The following is a 24,963-nucleotide window of genomic DNA, read 5'->3' as shown; positions in this document are numbered from 1 at the left end:
GGCATGCGACATCAGAATGGAAGACATGTTCCCGCTTCCTTTTCCAGAGGAGGGAAGAAACATTTTACAATTGAGGAATGGGAGAGAAGTGTCAAAAGTATAAGACATCACACATTTAAATGATGGCACGTGACACTGGGGTCAAAACTGCATTAACAATGGAAAATTTCATGTCACCAGAGTTGAAGTTAGAAAACTATCGCCTACAAGGCCAAATTTGGGCCTGTGCTGGTTTTCACATAAATGAAAAAGTGTTTTCACATTTTTAGACGGTTAGGAAAATGAAAAGAATTGTCTCTTGTAAAGTGAAAATCATGAAAACTCAGAGTACAGTGAGAAACTTCAGTCCTGTAACCATATGAAACTGAATTCTGCCCAAACCATGGGAGCTCTAAAGAGAACCCCAAGACCTAGAAAGAACACAGCTCAGCTGACACCTGGATTTCAGCCTGTGAGACCCAAGAACAGTGCCTGGACTTCTGCTGACGGAAACTGCACATGGTAGATAAGTACTTCAAGATGCCAAGTTTATGGTAATTTGTTCTTCAACAAAGGAAACGAATGCACCATGATATGGGCTGAATTGTGTCCCTCTGAAATTCACCTGTCAAAACCTTAACTCTAGTTATCACTATATTGGGGAGTAGATAGGGCCCATGAAAAGTTTACAGAGGCCAGGTGTGGTGCACAGCTGTAATACCAGCAATTTATGGGGCCGAGGCAGGAGGATTCCAAGTTTGAGGATAGTTTCAGCAATTTGGCAAGATACTGTCTCAAAATAAACAAAAAGGGTTGGGGGTGTAGCTAAGTGGTAGAGCACCCTTCAGTACTGGGGAAATAATTTTTAAAAAATCAGATGGGGTCATGGGGTCTGGGCCCTTATTTCCAAGGGGCTGGGAAGAGACACCAGAGTGCATTCTTTGCTGATATCATTGCACCAAGGAGAGACCATGTGGGATGTGGTGAGGAGGTGGCCATCTGCAATCGGTTGGACCTTGGTCCAGGACTCTTGGCCTCCAGAAACTGAGAAAATAAATGTCTACTGTTGAAGTAACTTTGCGTGTGATAGTTTGTTAAAGGCAGCGATATCAGGCTAAGTCAACCCCGCAAGGCTGAGAATATGTACTATCGAGCCCTTTACAGAAAAACTTTGGCCATCTACACTGCCCTCTGCTTAAACAATAATAAAAACTATCCTGATCCTATCTCCCTTTCCTGTGCCCTCTAACCATTTATTCCTGCTACATCTTGAGCCTGAAAAGCTCACAAGGGAGCTCTCTCCACATCTCCTGCCTGATTTTGAGCCTCCAACTCCATTTCTTCCCCTTCCCACCATGCCCTGGCCTCCCCTGGGAGCTGAAGGCCCAGAGGCTATGCTATGCCTCACTCCAAGACTGCAGACTGGCATCTTGGCCCCAGGCAGGGATCTGGGGGCAGGGTATATGCAGACTGGCTCAGCACCATTCTTACAGGACCGAGGAAGAGCGCGTAGCCACCTCAACCTGTGCCTTTCAAGGTCAAGGTTGTCTTTCCAGTTCATTGCCATGACAAGCTAATGTAGTGGGTCAGTGTGCAAAGTGAGCGAGTCTGGATTTGAAGACGGGCTTTGCTCTTTGTGAATTCTGTGCTCTTGGGCATATCTTTTTTGATGCCTCAGTTTCTTTGGGCATAAAATGGGCCCTTACGGTTGTATTGGTCTCGCGGAATGATCATGGTCATGAATGGAGTTACTGTTGGGAAACACTTAGTTCAGAACCGGAAACAGTTCAGTGCCTGCACAGTCTGTGGGTTATTGCTGTTATGCTCAGGTCTAGTGGGATTTGCCTCTTCTCAGTAGCTTCCTGTCTCCATCTCTGGGCCGTAGCCTCAGGCTGCCTTGCCCTGGCATCCCTACCCCACACCTGCTCACATTTGAATCCTGAGCAGTCTCAGTGCTTGTTTTGTACCCGTTGCTAATAATCTGATTTCTCTAGTGGCTTCTTGGCCTGTTCATGGTCTCTGCTCACTCTTCTTTCTTATGTGGTGGTCTCATGGCTTCTTCTTAGTTATCCTTCAACTTCTCTTCTCTCTCTGGATATAGTCTCTGACTTTGAAGGAGTAGGTTGAATGCTCTTTAAAAGGTCCTGACCTCTAAGCCCTAAATCCCAACCCCTCTGTGAGGCCTCCAATGGGTTCCCGCTGGCCTCCAAGGGAAGCATGATGGATGGTCAAGGGTCTCCTGTGTGGGCTCCAGCCCGGTGGCTCTCCATGAGTGAAGGTCCGTTTAGCCCTTCATTGACTAAAGGTCGAGCCCAACCTGTGGGCTACACTCCAGGTACAGGACAGTGTGGCATGCTCCTGTTCTCTTGGATCTTTGGAACTTGGAGCTGGAGAGACATAGTGATGTGGCCTCAGATGCTCCAGATCTGCAGGTGTCCTCTGTATTCCATTAGGATGGATACTTAGCCCTCTCCTAGGACTTTCAGTTGTGCTATATATGCCGGGGATGGGTGATTCGGAGCATCCTCGCTCACAGCAGATCAGCATGGTTTCTGATTATGTTTATCAAAATTATGAGCTTCACTGGAGTGGTACCTACCATGTACAGCAACGGAAGGCAGATTTTCCACTTTTCATCGTTTTCTTCCTTCCTCCCAGTTTTCTATCTTCACTAAGCTCCAGTGTTGGACATTAAAGGCACAACTTTGTACTCTAGAAGCAGCAGGGTGAGGCTCAGATTCTGTGAAACATCACGCATTCTTCAAGGGGGGAGGGTTGGAGCAATGCTGAGCACCTGGGCTCTGGTACCTCAGCTTCAGGCCAATGTCCTCACCCTACCGCTCCCTGTGGGTGAGCTTACTTCTCTGAACCTGTGCTGCTGCATCCGTAAGGTGGGCGCAATCCAAATAGCAGGACTTGCCGTGAGGGTTAGAGATGGTGGAGGTAGGGCCTGCAGACCGTCTCATACCCAGCTGTCAATGAAAGGAGGTGTTACTGTTATTATTATTATATGTTTTTTTCCCCAGAAGGTCAAGTCCCTTATAGAGCTCTGGTAACAATTTTCCATCTATAAAACACAGAAGGCAATGCTTTTCTCTTAGAGCAGGAATTGGCAAACCAAGACCCCTGGACAAAAATCTGGCTTGCCACCATTGTTGTAAATAAAGTTTTATTGAAACACCACCATGCCTTTTGCTTGCATGTTCTCTCGGCTTTTAGGCATTACAGTGGCAGAGGTGGCTAGTTGTGACAGAGGCTAGGTGGCCCCAAAGCTGAAAATATTTAATGTCTTGTCCTTTATAGAAAAAGTTTCCTTGCCCCTGTCTAGAGGGTTGTGCTGGAGTCACCTACATTCTTATGTGTGTAGATTTACATATATATATATATCTACAGAGCTCAAATACAGTGCCTGGCACACCGCAGAATCCCAACAAATCTTTAGTTCCTCTTCTCAACTTAATTCTGCTCAAGAATACACAGGATCGTATCTGAAAAATGCAGAGGCAGACACATTTGTATTTTTATTGAATTCTATTTCTCTCTCATTTTCAGAAGAAGAGCTCATGTTTAAAAAAAAATTCTGATTGGCACTATAAACTTTATTTATGCTTTAATGTATCCTAAAGTATGGATCCTGCACTATTTTTGCTTCCCTTACAGATGCTGATATGCTCTACATTACCGAATCCAAATGGATTTTTCGAAATCCAATTTCCTGGCTACAGTTCCCCATTTCTCTGTTGACTTTTTATGCTTGACTCACATCTGGGGCCTTCGCCACATTTCCACCTCAACTTGCCCAGGGAGATGGCTCTTCTGTTTAGGTGCCGCTCTTCTGTTCAGGGTCCTTGGACAGCGGCTATCCTTCCTGCAGTTACTGGGGTCTTCATCAAACCAGGTTGTGCCCTCGGAAGGCAGATCCTAGCTCCCGGGGGGAGAAGGTAGGATTTTTGTTTCCCACAAAAATGATTGTGGTGAGGCTGACGTTGGTTAAATGGGGCCACCTGCTCCTCATACCTGGATGGGGTCAGCATCCAAATGGGTTTCCTTAGGAAATCTCTGCAGACATCTGTCTTCCCTTGAACACATGCAGCCAGGGTTGGGCCATTTGTTTATTTTTTTTTTCTGGCCAGGTGTTGTGGCCTCTAAGAATTGTACCCAAAGAGAAGCCGTTGTTGAAAGAACCAGAGGCTCTGTGGTGAGATCCAGGGTTTGAATATTTCCTGCTTTAGTCCAGGGGAGCATGGCTTCCCTTTCTTCTCCTCCCTCCTTGGCTCCAAGTGGCCCTGATGTTACAGTCAGGGCTTGGGCTGGTGGCGTGGCTCTGCGTCTCTGTCATCCCTGAGAGTTCCCAGCTCCTTTTGAGGCTCTGGAACTTTAGACCTTACAACGGGAGGTTTCCTTATGGACACCTTGTCCCTGCAGCCCAGGAAATGATGGCTCAGGCGTGGGAAGGACCGTGGGCTAGGAGGTTGTGCCCGGCTGGCAGTGCCGATTGCTGTCAGGTTCTACAATCCGGAGGTCACAGCCACTCTGTTTCTCAATCTGTTGACCAAGAGGAAGAAAACCCAGGGGTGACTTCTTGAAAAATACTCAAGTGTATTTTCGCTCCTGAATAGTTTTTAACACTTGTCTCAGAATCAAGCCAGACCAGCAGGGTGTGGGGTACCTAGATTGTGTCTTTGGGGTCCCAGTGAGTTGCTCTTCCTTTTTTTTTATTGGTTGTTCAAAACATTACAAAGCTCTTGACATATCATATTTCATACATTAGATTCAAGTGGGTTATGAACTCCCATTGAGTTGCTCTTCCTTGTGTGTGTTTGGGTGATGCTATCAATTTATATCAAAGAATGATTATAAGAAACATTTCCGTGAAATGGGCCATGCACTTGGGATGTGGATGTGGCTTCAGATACGGGGTGCTGTTTCGTTCCTGGATGTGAGGTTTTTGTTACGATGGTCCCTGCAGAGGAGCCTTGTCTGATCTAAACCCTTGGACTGGTTGTCATTTTTCTGAGTGATTTGATGTTTATTGCATGAACACAGTGTCCGGTACCTGGCCAATTTTTCCATTTAATATTGGGTGTCAGAAGCGCAGAGTCAAACCTATCACCGCCCCCCCCCCCCCTTTAGCAGATGGGCGTGAGGGAAATTGCAGCACGGATTTGTAACTCCCTCCTCTGTCCTGCTTCTCTTTCCTTTCCTGTCCTCAATTTGATTTTTGTCACCACGCTGTACTTTTCGGCTTCTATATTTATCAGGCTTCTGCAGCTGCACCAGTGACCAGTTAGACAGCATCCCTTTAATGTTGTTTTGCTTTGGATCTGAGGTCTCTCCCCTCAAAAAGCTCGTGATTGACGAGGGAGCAATGTTCAGAGGTGAAGCAGTATCATTATGAGAGCTGTGATCTAATCAGTAGATTAATCCATTTGATTAATAATTGGGAAGACTACCATGCTGGCGAGTCACTCCGGGCAAGTGGGGTGTGGTTGGAGGAAGTAGGTCATTGGGGGTGTGCTCTGGGGTTTTGTATTTTGGCCCTGGCACCTCTCTTGCTCTCTCTGCTTCCTGGCTGTTATGACCTGAGCAGCTTCCCTCCACTGTGCCCTCTGCCATGAAGTTCTGCCACGCTTCAGGCCTGGAGCCACGGAGTTGGCCAACCAGGAACGGAACCTCTGATGCCATGACCCAAATAAACTTTTCCTCCTCTAAGTTGTTCTTGTTAGGTATTTTGGCCACAGCGATGAAAAGTTGATTAACACAGAAAATGGTGGTCTGGGTTCTAGGTTGACTTAAATCTCAGAAGGAAATTACATCCCCAGCTGTAGTTCCTGCGTTGCCTGGAGCCCAGGAATGAGCCACGTGTCCCAAGATTCAGATGACGGTGTGATCAAGTGCAGGACAGGCGCCCGTTTCTAGAATAGAAAGTCTTCTCTAAGAGAGACACTGAAGTCCCTTTGAGGGATGACAAATTCTGCAGAGTGGGATAGAAATGGCAGCAGGGTCTGAATATCCCAAAGAGATAGTGGCTTTAGGCAGCTTTTGACTCCACGCTAAGTGAGCTCTCCCATCCCTTTGGAGGTCCTCACCACAGGAGGCCTGGAACCCCAATGTCAAAGGTCAGACTATGGTAAAGGGAGAGTGTTTGCTGCAGAATGAAATGAACATCATAGCTCAGCAGCTGGAGGCAGCAATAGGAAAGTCTAGGAAAGGTCTGTGAAGCAGAGATGTGCCCCTGGTCCTTCGGGGAATAAGACCTGTCAGCAGTCAGCTCGGGGGTGACCGCCCACCTGTGATTGTGCAGGGTTAGGTAGGTGAAGCTCAGGGTTTGGAGCTTGTGCTGTTAGCATTTATTGCCCGCCTAAGATTCACTTTATGTGTCTTGGTCCGTTTGTGCTGCTGAAACAAAATACATGAAACTGGGAAATTTATAAAAATAGAAATTTATTACTCATGGTTCCAGAGGCTGGGGAGTCCAGGATCAAGTTTCCAGTAGGTTCAGTATCTCGTGAGGACGTTTTTCATAGATGGTGCCTTCTTTGTGTCCTTGTGTGGCAGAAGGGGCCAACAAGTTCCCTACGGCCTCTTTTATAAGGGCATGGATTCCATTCATGAGGGCTCTCCTAATCATCTCCCCAAAGCCCCACGTCTTAACACCATGGCACGGGGGTCGGGAGGCGGGTAGGTTTCAACATATCAGTCTTTGCGGGGACATGAAGGCATTCAGTCTGTTGAAGATGTTGTTCTCTGTATGGTGGGGAACACATGGGCATTTACAGGAGTGGGAAGGTGATGTGATGATGTCTCTGAGCATAAGGGGACATAGAGGGACAGTATGGAGTGTGTCTGGGAGACCGGCCTGCAAGCTGCTGTGGGAATCGGACCTGCTGCCACCTCCTGCCTTCATACATTCTGTGGGCCCCCCTGGACTGCCTCCACGGAGAGGCGCCCAATCTTTAGAGTCCTGTTAATTCTCCTCCACTTCTTCCCCTCCCCCCTCCAGAACATCTGCAGGCACCTGTTTCTCTGGGCACATCACCCTGTCCTAGCTGGAGACTCCATTCTCTGTCCCACATCTTTCATTGTCACCTCCCGGGGACTTTTGGCCCAAAGCATATGCTTAGTGAATCCTTGTCATATCGAGTGAACAACTTGCTGTTAGACGGTGGATGGCTCGAACTTCAAGTTCAAAGGAGAAGCTTCACACGTTATCAGTATCCACTTTCCTGTGTTCCTGGAGTACGATCATTTAACTTCTCACAAATGCACTTGCTACTCCATGGAAATGTGGGTTTTGAGAACGAGTTCACAGAGAAGGAGGTGGGCATCAAGACCATATTCTGTGCCGCTTGCTTTTCCTATGTTAATCCATTTGATGACATTTTCCTCCACATTACAGGTGTGGAAACTGAGACTCGGGTGTTAAGCACGTGAGCCAGGCGTGCACAGCTTTGCAAACCAAGGCATGGGTCCGGCTCTGCCAGACTCTGCAGCTAATGCCCTTCCTTCCATCTCTCCGTGTTGAAGGGGCAGTTACAGAGGCATGCCCTGGCATTCATTTTTCCTACTTAGAATGAGATGTTGCTGTTTACTTTCTCAGGAAGGAAGATTGAAATCAATGTAACTAGCCTTATTAACTTTTTAAAACGGGGGGCCTGCAGAGGCGAGTGCCCTTCCTACAGCACCAAAGCAAATATAAAAATCCAATTTGCTTGTCTTTTTTTGTTTTTTTTTTTTTAGTCTTCTTCAGAGTTTAAAATGCAAAGCCGTAAATGAAGAACCCATGAGACAAGGGTAACGAACCCAGCCTCAGACGCGGGGATGTATTCACCAATATCTCTTCTGTTTGCAGGTGGCTGTTCCTTTGATGAGCACTACAGCAATTGTGGATATAGTGTGGCCCTGGGGACCAATGGGTTCACCTGGGAGCAGATCAACACGTGGGAGAAGCCGATGCTGGACCCAGCAGTGCCTACAGGTATGCGATCTGTCTCTTTCGGAGCTGTAATGGGGAAGAAATTTCTTATGGATTGAATTGTCTGAAAGGGCCTAAGATAACTCCATGGGTAGTGAGTTTCTCATCCTCAGAGAAGTTCAAACCATGACTGAGGGAATTCTTCAGGATGTAGAGAGAGTCACGTTATCACCTGGATTCAGACATCTTTAGGATTTCTTTTACCTTTGAGATTCTCGCTAGTCCTAGGGTGTCACTGGGTTTTGCTTGGGAATCTGATAGTGTTGGGATTTGGGAGGGAAGAAAGATCTGGGGATCTGGGGGAAGATTTGAAGTCTGTCCCTTTCTCCAGGCTGCACAGACACGGGTTGCAAGTACATAGGGAAAATTCCACAGTGTGAGCATTACTCCAAAAGTCAATGTCCTGACCTTCTGAATACCAAGCCTGTCCTCAGTCAGTGGAGCCAAAATTCCAGTGCAAATTCCTGATGGCTGTCTGCATGAGGCGGGCTGAGGAGAGGGACAAGCTGGTGCATTTTAGGGGGAATACCCAGAGGAGACGTGCTCATTTTCAGGGAGAACACCTGGGGACTGGGGTACCTCTGGAGGAGGTGCATCTTAAAGAGGTGAGACAAGGTAGCAAGAATTGCAACTCTGGGAAAGTTAAGACCTCCCTCTGGCCCAGCTGGGTTGGTGGGTGGAGAGGGTGGCCTTTCTCTGTGGATCCTCTGGACTGAGGGCTCCCACAGCCCACCCAGTCCTGGTTTCCCAGCAGCCCCTCTTGATGCTGGGCCTTGCTTTTCTTTGCTGACCTTTAAGCATCTGTGGCTTAAAATTTGGGTGGCTCTGTCCTCTTTCTACCATGGGCCTCGCCACTCCCGTGGCTTCTGATGATTCCAACTGTCTGTCCCCTGGTGATTCCAACATTCATGACTCCAGCCCACATCTCTCTGATGGGCTTTAGACCTACACAGCCCACTGTCCAGTGTCTTCTCGGCCACCTCTGGGGAAGGGGGCTTTCCAGGAGGCCATTAAGCTGGAGGCAGAGAAGATGCTTGTAGATGTTCAGCTGAGGGTGTGGCCTCATAGACCAAAGCAGAAGGCCCCTGGATGGCTCTGCACAGAGGCTATTGAGGGTATGTATTGTGTAAGTTTGTTTTCAACGTTAGTGTAAGCCTTGGGAAGGATGAAGGTGTGCTGTAGTATAAAAAGGAACATTTCAGATCTGGTAGCTTCTTGTTTCATATAGTGGAGTCATCCACAACTGCACGTGCCCATGAGGAAGGTGACATGGAGCAGCCTCTGCAGCTGTTGTCCCATCATGATTTTTAACCAGGTTGACTTTAACCTCAGAAGTGCCTTGGTTTAGATGATACTCGTTCCTCCTGCTGGAGACACCAAGGGCCCCAAATACCTGTACTTTGAGCATGACACATGTTCTCTGCTCTGCTGGCCATCTTTGATATTGGCTGAATAAATCTGGATCCTATAGTGTGTGTTATGTGTGTGCATGCGTGTTGACGCGTGTGCACATGTGTAACGTATATGTGTGTAGGGATGTGTGCATGAAAGTGTACGTGTGCCTGCTCTTTCTGCTCATCTTTGGGCCACCCAAGGCCCTGCAGGGTCTTGTAGGCTTCCCCAGCTCAATGTCTCCAAAACTCAGCTCTTAATCCTTCCTTCCTCCTTCCCTGTCTCCTCAGTCCCCAGTGTTCCTTGTCCTGGGAAAACCTGCTTCACCCACTCGGCTGCTGATTCAGAAACCCAGAGGGCAGAGTTCTCTCTGCTCTCTTCCCCCTTTTTCAAATCACTGCTTCACCCCCTGCCTTACCCCTTGAGTGCATCTTGGGTGTTTCCAAGCCTCTCTCTCTCTGTACCACTTGCTGGTAGAGAGCTCCCCCGGCTCTTTCCTGGGTAACTGGAGAACTTTCTAACAGGCTCCTTGACTTTAATCCTTTCTCTATCCAGAAACCAAAGAGGTTATTCTAGAATATCAGCCTGTGCCTGTTCCCTCTTCCCTACCTGGTCTCTGTCCAGTTTTTGCTTAGAGTCCTTCTGTGGCTTCATTGCTCTGAGTGGACCAGAGCCCCACTGCAGCCTTGAGGTCTTGACATCTGATCTGACCTCTGCGTTCACCCTCATCCGGTCCCACTCCCCGCTGTGCTCACTTCACAGCGGATTCTGTCAGTTTCCAGAATGTTCCAACTCTGCTGTGTCAGGGATTCACATGGTCCTCTCCATGGAAGCTTCCCTCCACCCTGCCCTCCTGGTCTTCTTCCTGTCTCAGTCTGGGACAGCTCCCACCCTAATGAGCCCCTCCCCCCCACATACTGCACTTTTCCCAATGACACATGTCATAGCTGGGTTATTTGCTCAGGGTGTGCTTTGCCCCCAGATGAGAAGCTCCGTGTAACTGGGGACCGTGGCAGTCTGCTCACGCTGTGTCTTCAGTGTCCACTGCAGAAGATCCCTAGGTGTTCACCAAACAACGTCTTGCTGGATGGCTGCGTGGATGGACGGGCAAAGGGTCTTACGCCAGTGGTTCTGTAATGAAGGAATGAAGGGTGCACATTCTTAAAGGCCTTTGGGCCTCTGCTCTTTTCCCCTTTGCTACTGTCCTTCCCATTTTACAGATCAGAAAGCCAGTGTTCCGAGCTGCCGAGGGAGATGGCTGCTCTTTACCCAGGCCGCTGTTTCTCCCCAGAGACGAGACGCTAACTTCTAATCTTAATTTTCTCAGTCCCTCATTACAGCAGAGTGTCATTTCATAAATATTGGATTGTGCTAATACAATCTTCTGAGCTGTTCTAAATAGAGGCATTTGATAACGATCACTGGAATTATTCTGTCATGATGTGCCTGTGGATTCCAGGGGCCGCGGTGCTGCTTAGGCAGAGAGCATGAAAGCGAATTTGGATTAGGCGGAACTGTTTGTTCTTCTCCTGGGCAAAGGCTGGGATCTGACTCTCTCTCTCTCTTAAACCGAGCCATTTCCATCTTTCCTGAAATCTCGTTTGAGTCTGTTGATTCAGATGTTCCATAGCCTTTTATGGACCCCCTGTGTGTGAGAGACAAGCTCTGTGCTGTTCTTGATCAGGGTAAATCAGAAGATGTCATTTTATCACTTAATCCCTCCAGTGGCCTGGCACATAGGATGAAATCTCCACTCCTCTTCATGCCAGTAAGCTCCCCGTGATCTAGTGTCATCTGCAAGACCCCTTTCTTCTCTCTCAAAATGCTACAGACACACTGGCTGTTCTCCATTTGTTGGACATGTTGTTCTTTCCTGGCACAGGACCTTGGCACATGCTGTCCCCACTCACGGGAATGATTCTCTCCATTTTTTTTCCTTGGCCAGTTTCTTCAGGTCTCAGCTTACACGGCTTCCCACAGAGCTCTTTCCTCATCTGTTGATCTAACGAAGGTCTCCTTTGTTGCTCCACTCGGTATATCCTGTTTTTGCTTTTTGAAGCCCCTATCATGCACCTACTCCCGGGTCAGCTTATTCGAAGCTCATACCATAGCTGAATGACCGGGGGCTTCCATCCCTTTGCCTCAATTTCCACATCTTCAACTTGAGGACCAGCACAAGAGTTCAGTGGAGGTTCTGTGTGAGTGTGGACTGTCCACACGGGGCAGGGCTCAGCTCCTGTTGGTTTCTCCGGGTCCTTTTCTGAAAGAGTAAGCCCACCTTAGGACCTGGCCCCTCCTCAGGCTCAGAGGTACCAGATGCTGCTTTTCCTCAGGTGGTTGGTATGGGCCAGAGAGGCCTTCCTGTCCCAGCAGGCACTGCAACCTGGAGGGTTGGCCGCCTCCTCCCTGGGTTCGGGCTTCACCTGTGTCACGGCCGCGCTCCTCCTCGTCCCCCTCCCTGGGCCAAGCTGTTGTTGGGCTGGCATTCTGGGTTCAGACCTGTCTTCCCCGCTCGTCCACACTGACTGGACGCTCACAGAGGAATGGGGGTGGCTTTTCCCCTGAACCCTCTCTCTGAGCTGTCTCCTGTCCATGGAGCTGACAGACCTCCTCTAGCCTTCCCCATCTCGGTGGAGCCTGAGGAACAGCCCGGAACCAAGCAGGAGGGCCTCTTGGGGACTGCAGAGCCACCTGAAGCCCAGGGGCAACAGGGCTCGGGAGTTTCCCTCTGATGCCCGCAGGACATTAATTTAAGTGTCAGGAATGAAGGAGGGATGACGCCCAGGCTGTCCCCTGGGTTTTAATATCCCTTATATCTGCTGCATTCATATCTCTTATTGACATCAACCTAGAGAGGCGAGATGTGAAATCTGAGTCACCACTGGGGTCCCACATTCCCCAGGGTTCTGTGACTTCCTGGGGACTTAAGGTAGCCCTTGTGATGTCCTCCAGGGAGCTGGCGACCTGAGGTCCCCTGTGCTTCCACTGCTTCTTTCCAGGGTGGGGAGCCATGGTCTGGGCTCAGCCAGCCCAGCTGCCCCAGCCAGCATCCCTTCTGAGGCCTACCCCTCCTCGGAGTCTGCCGCTAGCAAGGTAGGGCCAGAAGACCCTCCCTGTGCCCTTCCCGGGGTGGGGATTCTTCCCGAGCCTTCTCAGCCCTCAGAGGCACCTCCCTCTTGGCCTGGCTTCTCTGCAGCCCACATGGTACTCTCTACAGTAAGTTTAAACTCGGGGGGTGGGAGACGAAACGAGGGAATCCTGACCTCAGGCAGCATCTTCTCTGCTTCTCCGGCCCACGTGTACTTCTAGAGCAGGGAAATACAGGGAATCGCAGAGTTGCCTGATGGGAGGAAGGGGAGGGACAGGGGGACGGGGCCCTGTCTGGGAGAACACACAGGCGCACACGCATCAGGGGGTTTCAACCCGTCAGCCTGACATGGCAGCAGGAGTGGGCCCTGAGGCGGTCCGGGCTTTCCTTCAGGCCCCTGGGCCTCGGTGTGTGTGCCCACCTTGCTCTAACTGCCGAGGATGTAGATAGAGAACTGGTGACAGTTATGGATAGAATTGTCCCCTCCAAAGGTAAGCTGAAGTTCTAATTCCTGGTGCTGTGAATATGACCCTATTTGGAAAGGGGGTCCCTATAGGCATAACTGGGCCCGAATCCAGGGTGGCCGGTGGAGACGGAGGCACAGGGCAGGAGGCCTCGTGACGATGGAGGGGGAGGTAGGAGTGATGCCTTGACCAGCCAAGGCATGCCAAGGATCGTCCTCCCTGGACCAGGAAGGAAGCATTCCTTACCCTGAGCCTGGGGAGGGGACGTAGCCCTGCCAACATTGTGTTTGAGGCTTCTGTCCTCCATCCCAGCCACCTGGCCCTCCACCAGGGCACCTCTTAGAGAGCTTAGAAGAGTTAAGTTTCCAATGCTTCAAGAGCCCTTGTGTGGGTTCTCTTCTAAGGAAGCTGGCATTGGCCATCTGTCCATTCCAACAAGGACTAGATTAGTATCTTCCCATGCAACATTTCAGCTAATGTGCCACCATCCCGTGAGTTCAGGGATATCGTCACCTCTTTATTTTGGAAAAACCTGAGTCCTGAAGAAGGAAAGGGCTGGTCCCAGGTTACGTGAGCTTCGTGTGGCACAGGAGGTAGCTTGAATCCCCCCCATGGGTGAGAAATATACCGCGTTCAGGGTGCTGTCATCAATTAAGTACCTTTTAAAATGATTCCTATTTGCAGCCATGATTTATGATGGCAGAAATAATGCATATTCTTTGAAGAGGATATGCACAATAGAGATAGCAGCCACGAATGAAATGAAAGTCACACATGCATAGAAACTCACATAAATATCTATTTTTCTATTTAATGCTGGTTTTTAGCATTCTCTTCATGTCATTAAATATTCCTCAAAAGCATGTTTTCTGAAAGCTTCAGGGCTTTCTGTTCCAGTGGCTGTTCCACAATTTATTTAACCACTCCGTACCGTTGCATATTTAAGTTCCTCGTTGTGACTCCCAACTCGCGTGGTAGGGAGTGCCCACATACACCCCTGCGCTCATCCCCGGGGCGATTTATCAAGCTTGCATTCATATGTACGTAATTCTGTTTTCCCTTATGCACCAAAAACCCCAGAAAGCTGTGTATTATTTTTGAGATCTGGAGGAAGAATATCATCCACATGTTAACCATGTAGTCCTAGAAATTTGCCCGTGAGTTGATGGTTGGGAAATGTTTTGTGAATTCTGAAGCACAAAACACAATTCAGAATTGTGGGGTCCCCTGCATGTACCTCTTGGCTTAGGCACTGGATGGAGAATTGAGTTGAACTGGTATCAACCAGAGTGGTTCAAGCGCTGGCTGTTCCAGGTGGACGTCAGCTGTCAGTACGATGGGGTCTTCAGTGGGACTGTATGAGGCAGAGTTGTTCGTGGTCTGTGTACCAAGAGAGCTTCTGTCCCCCTGGGCAAGGACAGCGTTGTTAAATGAATTGCTGTTCTTAATAGTTGAACTTTCCCATGGTGCATCCCCAGTGAGTGTCTCCTGCCTCCGCTTCCTCTTCTGTCCTCTCTGTGTTTTGGTTCTGGGAGTCCAGTCTTCACTCCTGCTTGTGGATTTGGGGGGCCCTGCTGCCCAGGACTTTCCATCTAGGAAGGAGGAGCCCGCAGCCAGAGTCTGGTGAGTTGGCACGTCCAGTGGTAGTGGTGGTGTCCAGCCACGGTGTTTGTACCCAAAGACCTTGTGGGACTTCTTGCTCGGGGGTCACCTAGAGTGGCTTTACTTCTGCTTGTTTATCAAGCCTGATCCTACAACTTCCTCTTCATGATTAGCTTTCCAGTGTTCTTCTGGAACTTTCCTAGTTTGAGACAGATGGTTGATTTTTCTTGTTTCAGCCACAAACCCTGCAGGTCACACCCCCATGCCTTTCTTGTACTTGCTGACCCTTTGGCTAGAGCAGGCCTCCTCTTCCCCTTCCTCCTCCACCGGAGCCCGGCACAGAGGCTACCTCCTCCCGGAGGCCTTCGCAATACTCCCTGCAGCACTCCCTCCTCTCTGTGCTGCTCTTGCTGAGTTCCATTGGCCGTGTTGTCTCTGACCCCCACCAGGGCTGAGTGCCTCCCCAGGGCATGGGCTGGATTCCTTGGGCCTTGCGTGGGGCCTGGCATGGAGGGTGGTCCATAGGGGCTCCCTGGTGTTAGGGAAGTCAGGGAGAAGGGATTTCAGGGGACCTTGGCGTTTGCAGGGCACCTGTAGCTTTTATGTTTGGAGCATCTGTTCTCAGCCTCTCCCGAGGCTGGGGCAAGTAGGGGCCCCTTGGTACCACAGCCCAGTTGGTTTGGACTCTTCTGCTCTGGAGTTGAAAGCAGCATTCTTGGGGCAAATACCGGGACTCTGAGGATTCTCCCTGGATTCATGCCAGGGCCTGGAAGATAGTCACAAGCATGCGGAGGGACATGTAAGCGGCTTCCCTTGCAAAAACACGGTACCTTCCAAACGGACCCACGTTCCTTTACTGTAGCACTTACATTGAAATGACCTGGATATGCAGGGCTTCAAGTCTCCTCAATTGCTCCTGATATTATTATTGATTGGTTTAAAGCTCTAAGTTCTTTGCTTCCATTTAGCTAGTTACACTTTTTTCTTCCCTCTTTAATGACAAACGATTACATATTCTTAAAAATGCTGAGTTGGTACTTATATGTTAACCCCCTCCACCCCATCTCAGCTCACCCCAATATCTCTACTATCAGATTGGTATGTATTGAAAGAGAGGGACAGAGAGAGAGGGAGAGGAAGAAGGAGGAGGAGGGGAAAGAAAGGAAAGAAGAGGGGAGACAGGGAGAGATGTTTGTGGAGAGTAATAGTGATAGGTGATTTTTTACTAGTGCTTCTTTTGTGGCAAGTACTATCCTCAGCACTTTAAATATAGCGACATATTTAATCCTTGCAAGAGTCCCCAGATGTAGATATATTTACCTGCATTTTTATAAACGTGGCAACTCAGGCATAGAAAGTTTGAATGACTTGCCCAAAGTCCTGGTTGACATTTGGTGGAGCCAAATTTGCCCTGGGGAAGTCTGGGCCTACCCTGTACTTCTTCATGAGTAGTAATGAGTAGGATCAGAGCTTTCCAGTTCTGCCGTGGTTCTGTTTCCCTGCCGTGGGGTTGAGATCTAGTTTCCACCTTGTGAGGCCGCAGGGTTCTCTCCCCAGTGATGTACTGTGTTTCATTCAACCAACCCCCAGGAAGTGGGAGAAGGAAAAAAGTCAAAATGTTCTCACACACTCAAACCGAAGGGAAGATCTTTGTCTACAGAAAAGAACTTACAAAGCTGCTCATATTATGGGATGGTCTCTCATGCATTCAGAATCACAAAATTAATTGGGAAAACTGCATTAGCCTGCAATGACCCCAATCAATGCTTGTTTGGGATGTTTACGTGGATCACAGAATTGGTAAGAAAAAAAAGGCCAGAAAATTGAATACGGGTTTAGTAATTATCCCAGAGGATATGGCCAAATGAAGATGAGTGCTGGTGGTCGTTAGAAACGAATGTCCTAAAGATGGCTTTGACCAGCAAAGTAAAATCTTGCAGAAATAAGAATATATATATATCTACTAAGTAAATGGGAAGATACATCTCTTTTAACCCGCACATGATATTATACTGGATTCCAAAAGTATCGCATTCACAGTGGTGGGTTACAGTCTAGATCTTAAGCATCCCCCAGAGGCCTGTGAGTGGTGGCTTGGCCACCGGGGTGGCCTGTTGAGAGCCGGTGCGTTACTTTCAGGAGGTCTTTGGATCACTGGGGGTGAGCCATGGACGGGGATTGCGGGACTCCAGCCCCTTCCTCTTCCGAGGCCACGAGGGGAGGGCTTCACCATGATGTGCTGCCGAGGCCCAAAGCAGTGGGGCCATTTCCTCATGGACAGAGACCTCTACGAGATGAGCCAAGATAGCCCTTCTCCCTGTAGGGGCTGGTGATCTCAGGTACTTGGTGGAGTGACCCCTGTGGTCAACACTGTGTAACTGCCGCCGCGGGTGCCTGTGAAGAGCTGGGATACAGGCATCTGTGATATACGGGAGTGGACGATAAACACCTATTTTTCTTTCACCCCAACGTACGTACACCACTTGCTGGACAGTGTTCTAAGGGCTTTGTGTACTTTTAATTCAGCTAATACTCCAACAACACTAGGAGCTACATACTGTTTCTACCGCTCTTTTACAGAGGACACCGGGTCCCAGAATGTTAAGTAACGTGCTCATGAACGGAGATTGGGTGCTGGCAGCCTGGCTGCAGGGCTCCTGGAGCACCATCTACTTTTTAATGAATATTTCATTTTATGAAAGGCGGTTTTTAAATGCTTGTATGTAATTAATATTAGATACCAGAAGTAGACATGGGGCAGATTGATTTGTCTACACACCTAAAGTTTTACATAGTAAAGTTGTCTGAAGACCTTTCTGCGGATTTTTTTCTAACTGGGAAAATGGGAAGCATGTTCTCCTTCTGACCACGAGGGCTGATCCTGTCAGGTTGTTGAATCGACTCAGTCCGACGTGGCGAGCCTGCCTCTGGTTCAGAGAAGTCACTGCTAAACAGGAGTGCCACGGTGGCTGTCACGCACCAGCGACACCTTTGATAGGACAGTAAAGACAGCCTCCCTCCCAACTCCTCAGACCCCTGCTGCTTGAACTCCAGCCAGCCCAGGGCGACCTGAAGGAAGTCACTGGGGAACGTCCTCACGTCTAGGCGATGCCAGCCCTGTGCCCAGCAATGTTCTCAGGGACGTTAGTCTGATGTGGCTACTGCCCCAGGGCCAGGGCTCCTCCGCCTGAGCATTCTCCTTTTTAAATGCAGATATTGTCTTTTTAAATGAGGAGACAGGTTTCATATGCCTTGAATTCTATGGCAATTTGAAATATAATTACACCTTTTGAAGGATTTGGAAAGAAAATTGTTTAGAACAAACAGAGTTTTTTTTTTTTTTTTAATTTAGTAAAAATAAGATGGCTTATGTATTTCCATAAAATAGAGTCCAACAATCTGGAAAAATCCAGTACACACTGTAGTCTCATCAGGGGACGTCCTCGACCTGCTGGTTGTGATCTGGTGGCATGGCCACGCGGGGAAACTGAGCATGTGGCTCATGGCTAGTCCTGTAAGAATAAGACAGACACCAAATTTCAAAAACTTAGTATGAAAAAGAGAAGATAAAACATCTCAACTACTTTTGTGTTGACTCCATGTTGACACAACTATACCTTAGGTAGATAGGGTTAGATAAATTATTAAAATTAATTTATTGTTTCTGTTTACCTGTTTAAAATGTGGCAATTAGAAAATTTCAAGTTACCTCTGTGGCCTCTTGTTCTCTCTGCTGGTTAATGCTGCCTTAAATGATCAGGTTTTCACTGTGTCGACAGCCTCCCATCGCAGGGATGTCTCTCTTTGGTAACAGTGACAGCTAACTTTTTCGAACACTTACTATGTGCCAAGTTCTCTAATGTCTTGTCTCCTTTGTGGTTCACAGCCACCCCTACGTAGCACAGTTACCCTTTGAGCTCCATTTTGCAGATGGGAAAGTCAGAGTACAAAGACCTCAGCAGTGTGCTTCTTAGTCACGGAGGGACCAAGAGGCAGACGTGCTTTGAAAGCACCCTGGCTCAGTGGCTCTCACTGATGGCTTTCTTTTTCTTCCTTCTTTGCTCATGGACATAGGATTTTTGTCCCTGCCTTGCTGTCCTGACCACCCGGCCCTCTGGACCTCAGTTTCCCTGCTGAGGAGTGAGCTGTTCTGTTTCTCAGGTCCTTTTAGCTCTGCTTTCCCTGTGTTTTGTATGTTTTTGAGGTTCCATGTGGGCTGTAGGCACATGCAGGGGCTGGGGGTTGACACTGTCTCACAACCAGGCCTCTTGGTTAGCCTGGGCCCTCTGTAGGCAGGGGAAGAGGTCCTGGGTGCCTGTTCCTCTCGGCCACGAACTTGAGACACCAAGTTTCTTTTCTCTGTGCTTCCTGCACCTGCTGCAATGATATGACTGTAAAACTAGGAAATCCCTATCCCACCCTAGTCTGCCGTTCACCTGCTCTGTAACCTTGGTCAGGCACTGCCCTTCTCTGGGCCTTATGAACTGTTATACATAAAGCCAGGAATCGGGGTCTCTTCTGGCTCTAGCATTCTTTGCTTTGTAATTTGTGAATCAAGGAGAAAAGGAGGCCTTTAAAATGGTAAGAATTGGGTGCTACATTTATAAGATAAGGCATTAGTGCAAAGTCCTGGGAGCCTCGCTTTGCTCTTGTCTGACTGTCAGGCATGGGAGAAGACGACGACTCTTTGAGAGAGGAATTTGTCTTTGTGAGTGTGGACCCTCACCCATCCCAACCACAACCTCATTGAACTGAGAGTTGACACTCAAGATATAAAATCTTGGTGCCCTGCAAATGGCAGAGCAGCAGCAGGGCCTGGGGACAATCTGTACTTGAGAGCCGAGCAGGAGAGGAAGCACCCAGCCAAGCTTAGGGCCCTGGCTCTGTCCTCAGGTAGTCCACAGAGCTGCAGGGATCTGCCACATGCTCAGGAAGGTCAAGGGCCCCTCTTTAGAATTTATTTTCCTCCTACTCATCAGGGAGATGTTTCATTCCATTTTAAAGAGACCCCTGTTCCCCTCTGCTGCCCCTCCCTGTTTTGGCACCGTGCTCTGTGCTAACGCCGTCATCACATTTTACGTTTGGAAAGCACCGGCTTTCTAAACTTCCCTTGAATCTGCCAATATCTTTTAAAATTTCTTCCCTTCCTAAGCGTTCCGTTTCTCATTAGGAAACCCAAGTTGCACTTTCTCAGGATTTAAAGCATTATCTCTTGTCAGTAAAGCAACTGTAAAAGCTCTGGACAAGCAGGAATATTCTAGGCCTTGTACAGATCCTGAGAGTTTCTGAGGTTAAAATAAGACTTCTAGCTTCCAAGAGCCTGCTAAAAGCCAGAGCTGCTAAAACATAATCACGTTGGGTCCAGCAGAGGGGATTCTGGTAAGAAAACAGAAGCCGCCGGAGGTGTTTCAGTCAGGAAGGGGTTTCATGGAGGATGCTGGAGGCTTATAAAAACCTTTGAAGCCCTCACACATATGGTTATCTGGTCTTAGACAAGGGAGTCAAGGCTACGCAATAGGGAAAGGGCAGTTTCTTTAACAAATGGTATTGCATAAGATGGATACTCACCTAAAGATGAATGAAACTGGACCCTTACACCAAACCTAAAAACTAACTCAAAATTGACTGAAAAACTTAAACATAAGACTTAAAACTACAAGGATTCTAGAAGAAGGTAGAGTGGAAGCGTTTCATGACATTGAATTTAGGCAATAACTTTTTGGATTTGACACAAGCAACGAGAGCCCAAAGAGACACATAGGACTGCATCCCACCTGAAGACTTAATGTTCAAGAGATGAGCAAATGAAAGGCAGCCGGTGGCATGGGCAAAAACATCTGAAAATCATCTATCTGATAAGGTTAATATCTGGAACATATCGAGAACTTTTTATGATTCATCAACAACAACAACAACAACAAAACAAGACCCCTAATTTAAAGAGGGCAAAAGACTGGAGCACGCATTTTTTTTTTTTCAAAGACAAACAAATGACAACGAGTAAATGGGAAGATTTCCAATATCCCTAATTATTAGAGAAATGCAAATTCAAACAACAATGAGATGCGCTCTTATATTCATTCAGATGGCTTTTATAACAGAAGAAACACATAGACCAAACAAAATAAAATAATAATTATTAACAAGCAACAATCTGAAGAAATTGGAACCATTGTACCCTGTAGGTAGGACTTTAAAAATGGTGTAACCTCTGCAGGAAACAGTATGGAAATGCTTTAAAAAATTAAAAACGGCACTATCATATGACCCAGAAATCCCAATTCTGGGTATACAGCCAAAAAATTAAAGGCAGAATTTTAAAGAGGTATTTATTCACCCAAGTTCAGTGCAGCATTATTCACAATGGCCAAGACTGGAGGCAACCTACACATCCATCCAGTATAAAGAAAATTTGGTATTTCTGTACAATATCATATTTGCCTTAAAAAGGAAGGGAATTCTGACCCCTGATGCTACATGGATAGACCTTGAAGATATCATGCTAAATGAAATCAACCCATGATAAAAGTCATACACTTTATGATCTCACGTAAATGAGTAGAGTAGCCAAACTCGTGGTAACAGAAAGTAGACTGATGGATTCCCTGGGACTGGGAAAAGGGGAGTAGGTCTTAGTTTACTCATACTGCTCTAACAACAGGGACAATTTATGAATCATAGTTTACTTCTCACAGTTCTGGAGTCCGAGAAGTTCAAGGTCAAATTTCTGGCAAGCTGGATGTCTGCTTTCAAGATGGCGCCTTGGCAAAAGGGAACGAAGTTCTGCCTAGCTCTCTGGTGCTCTTTCATAAGGCCATTATTCCCATTCATAAGGACTCTGTCCTCATGACTTGATTTCCTCTTTAAGGCCCTACCTCTAAATGCTCTCACCTTAGGGGTTAAGTTCCAACATTGTCTCTTTGGGAGACAGAATCATTCAGGTCATCCTAAATGTGAGTAGAGTTTCAGCTTTGCAAGAAGAAAGAGCTCTGTGGATTTGTCATGCCACAGTTTAAAGAGATTTAGCTCTCCAGAACTGCATACTTAAAAATGGCTAAGAGGACAATTTTATATTATTTGTCCTTATCACTCTTGAAAGATAATTATGAAGATAAAACAATGGTGCACTGTATGACTTTCAGGTGAGAAAGCTGAAGAAATATGATGGTCTAGTATTAAAAAAAAGAAGAAGGAGAAGGAGAAGGAGAAGGAGAAGGAGAAGGAGAAGGAGAAGGAGAAGGAGAAGGAGAAGGAGAAGGAGAAGGAGAAGGAGAAGGAGAAGGAGAAGGAGAAGGAGAAGGAGAAGGAGAAGGAGAAGGAGAAGGAGAAGGAGAAGGAGAAGGAGAAGGAGAAGGAGAAGGAGAAGGAGAAGGAGAAGGAGAAGGAGAAGGAGAAGGAGAAGGAGAAGGAGAAGGAGAAGGAGAAGGAGAAGGAGAAGGAGAAGAATAATAAGAATCCAAAATCAATCAATCAATCAAACAAACACATTTTGCCAAAGAAGCCAAGGTCGGGGAAATCATCAGTGATGTCCAGGCAACTAGGATGGGCCCCAGTTTCAGGGAATCTCCACCATGGATCTGAGCTACTGCAGCCTGAAGTGGGGCCTGTGTCTCACACCCTTACTGCTGCCTGTTTGCCTGCTCACTTTGCCCTACTCTCTGCACCCCTCCCAAAATATTATTATTATTATTATTATTATTATTATTATTATTATTATTATTTTGCCTTGGGAAACATGGATCCTCGGAATTCCCTTCTGCTTCCTACCTTGCCCCAGGACAGGCCACTGGACAGCTCTCTCTCTCTTTCGACTCAGAAGCTCCCCTGGAGCAGGAATCAGCATCTCCGTTCCCAGCTACACACTCTCACCTCCTGGAACTGGCTTTGGCTTCCAGAGTGCCCTCAATTAATATTGAGTAAGTGAGTGAGAGAAAGATGAAAATGTTAAACTCCTTGGAATTAGGTTTAAAGGAAACAGAGAATCTGACGTGGCTGAGATACTCACTTGCAGTCCAGAGTGCGGTGCCTGGTGGATCTCATGGGGCCTGGACCCTGGATGCTGACATGCTGTGTGGCCTGGAGTCTCTCTAGGGCCCAGGGCCCGTAGCCACACAGTGAAGGTCCCTAATCAGGCAATACTTACAGTTTCCTCTCTTTAGTACCGCCCAGGATTCCTCCAGGTGCTCTGCTGCAGATTGACTGATGTATGACTACAGCCAGGGACCTCACAGGGTCTTCATGATAAAGAGACGAGAGTGCGGGGTGCATGTGGGCATGGGCAGCCCTGAGCAGGCGGGGTCGGCAGGCCAGAGAGCCACCCCCAGGGTAGTTCCAGCCTCTGGAAAATAAGTCTCCTTGTTCTTTTCTGAGGGGCAGCAATGATTAGAAGAAAACCTGCACTAAACCCCAGTGTGGAGTGAAACAATGATCTGATTTTGACCATTTCAAACAAACGTCAGCTTTAGAAGCCTGACTTTTAGACTTTACACCAAGTTTTTGGGCTTTACAATGCGGAAAATCATAGAGTATTTGCCTGCGTGAAAAGACTGCTTTCCTGCCTTTTAAAATGAAACTTCAGCATTGATTCTCTGTATGGATGTCTCTCGGGAAGGATTCCAGAAGTGGACATGCATATAAAGTTCAAGGACACTGTGGCCAGAGAGAGTCCATGGAGCAGAGCTGTTGAGTTTCTCTGGCTGGGAGCTTTCCCTCACCTATAAATGTAGGCAGTGCGATTGGGACCCGCAGTGTTAAATGGGGTGACATAAGGGGAAAGAGAACCAAATGGTTGGTACGTGGGACTATAGAGGACTCCAAGTCGCCCTTGCCACCTCAGAGCCGGGGAGGTGTGGTGGCCCCCAGGTCTCATCCAGATGTGTTGTCCCACTGTGCTAGGCAAGCACTCTACTGCCAAGCCACAACCCCAGCCTAGAACTTCCTTCTTAACATCCTGGAAGACAAGATGAGGGCCTCACTATCACCCACAGGCCTATTATGTTAATCTTCTTAGGAAATGAGTTGAAGACATCTCTAAGCATTTAGGGCTGGAACCTGCTGATCTGTGAGGGACGACTCATGAATCGTGAGCATTGGCCATCTAAAGGCTGGACAGCACTGTGGACTTGGCTTCTATTTTCAAGAGGATGGAAACGTCTGTAGAAGGGCATCTCCTAGCACAAGCCTGGACCATGCTTCCGCAGTCCCATTTCTAGATACTTGCAGAGCCATCTGGCACGGACCGCTGTCTCGGGTCTCTCCTTCAAGTCAGTGTTCTGCAATGGAGACCTCAGGAAGTAGGTCTCCTTAGCGGTCCCAACTGCGGTGGGCACTGTGGGTTTATCAAATTGTAAGATGAGGCCTACTTCCCACCAGCATAGCTACAAGGCCCCGTGCTTTGTCAGAGCTCAGCACCGTCACATGGCATCCATATAACACAGGTTTTCCTATCGCAGGCGTTCTGGTTTGAGTCCCAGCTCTGGTGTTCTATCCACATGCATGATGGAGGACCTCTCTGAACCTCAGTCTCTTTTATAAAATGAGAATGATAGTACCTATCTGATTCACCCCACTTCTGTCAGAAGCAGTCAAGATAGTGGAGCTGAACATGTTTTGAGAACTCAGTGTCTCTGTATGGGTTTTGTTGCTGCCACTATTATTGTGACCTTAAGAGTCACCAGGCCTAGACTTCCAGTCTCAAAGAAATGTCGTACTCCCAGCTAAAAAGACCACCCCCTGCTTACCCACCCAGCCCCCGGGAGGGCAGATTAGAACTGTTGTGGCTGCAAACCCAGCCAATATGGGCTGTAATATACTAAATTATCACTTGTTTTGCAGTCTTGACGAGAAAAATAAATGCAATTACACTCATGAATGTTGAAAAATGAAGCAAAGCAATGTGGATCGGCACATTTGAGGTGCTTTTCCAAATGAAAAGCTGCGTACAGTGAATGCTAATGGGCTCCCTCCCTCCCGTGCTCTGGCATATGGTGCGTCGTGATCTTTCTGAATTAAGGGAGCAGCTGTGCCAAGTGCCCAGCCCTGGGAGAGGTGGCCCTGAACAGCGCCCATGGGAGGAGACATAGCAATGGACCCCAACTTCCTCTCTTGGCTGAGGACCCAGAAGAGGTCCAGTTTCCTAAAGCAGGTAACCACGGGATCTTGGTGGTACCTGGCTTCTCTTCTGTGGTTCTGTCATTCTGTGTGTAGGCACCCAGTGAGTGCTGCCTGCCAGGCACCATGCTAGGAGCAGGAGAGGTGGATCTCATGCCTCCTTCTCCTCCTGGCCTTGGGAGGCCTTGTTACCCAGGCCTGACCCAGTGTCTGGCCTCTGGCCTTGTGTTGCAATGTGGTGGTCACCAGCCACATGCAGCTCTTGGGCATAGCAGTGTGGCCAGCCCAAATGGGATGTGCTCCAAGTGTGAGTACATGCCAGATCTCAAAGTCTTAGTGGGGCTGAGGGGAGA

The 24,963-nt window shown here is 48.0% G+C and overlaps 1 protein-coding gene across 2 annotated transcripts in view; it reads left to right on the top strand.

Moving 5' to 3' along the window:
• The window catches only part of Ptprt (protein tyrosine phosphatase receptor type T), a 1,035,616-nt gene that overhangs the window by 252,828 nt on the left and 757,825 nt on the right, over positions 1-24,963 (top strand). For both annotated transcript variants that reach the window (XM_076849097.1, XM_076849096.1), the window contains exon 2: positions 7,832-7,957. In XM_076849097.1, the coding sequence (XP_076705212.1) occupies positions 7,832-7,957 (126 nt within the window). The remainder of the gene's footprint in view (positions 1-7,831; positions 7,958-24,963) is intronic.

This window comes from Callospermophilus lateralis, chromosome 3 (genome assembly GCF_048772815.1).
Source record: "Callospermophilus lateralis isolate mCalLat2 chromosome 3, mCalLat2.hap1, whole genome shotgun sequence".
Lineage (NCBI taxonomy): Eukaryota > Metazoa > Chordata > Mammalia > Rodentia > Sciuridae > Callospermophilus > Callospermophilus lateralis.
The sequence above is the reverse complement of the archived record's forward strand: the minus strand, read 5'-3'. Positions and strand labels throughout refer to the sequence as shown.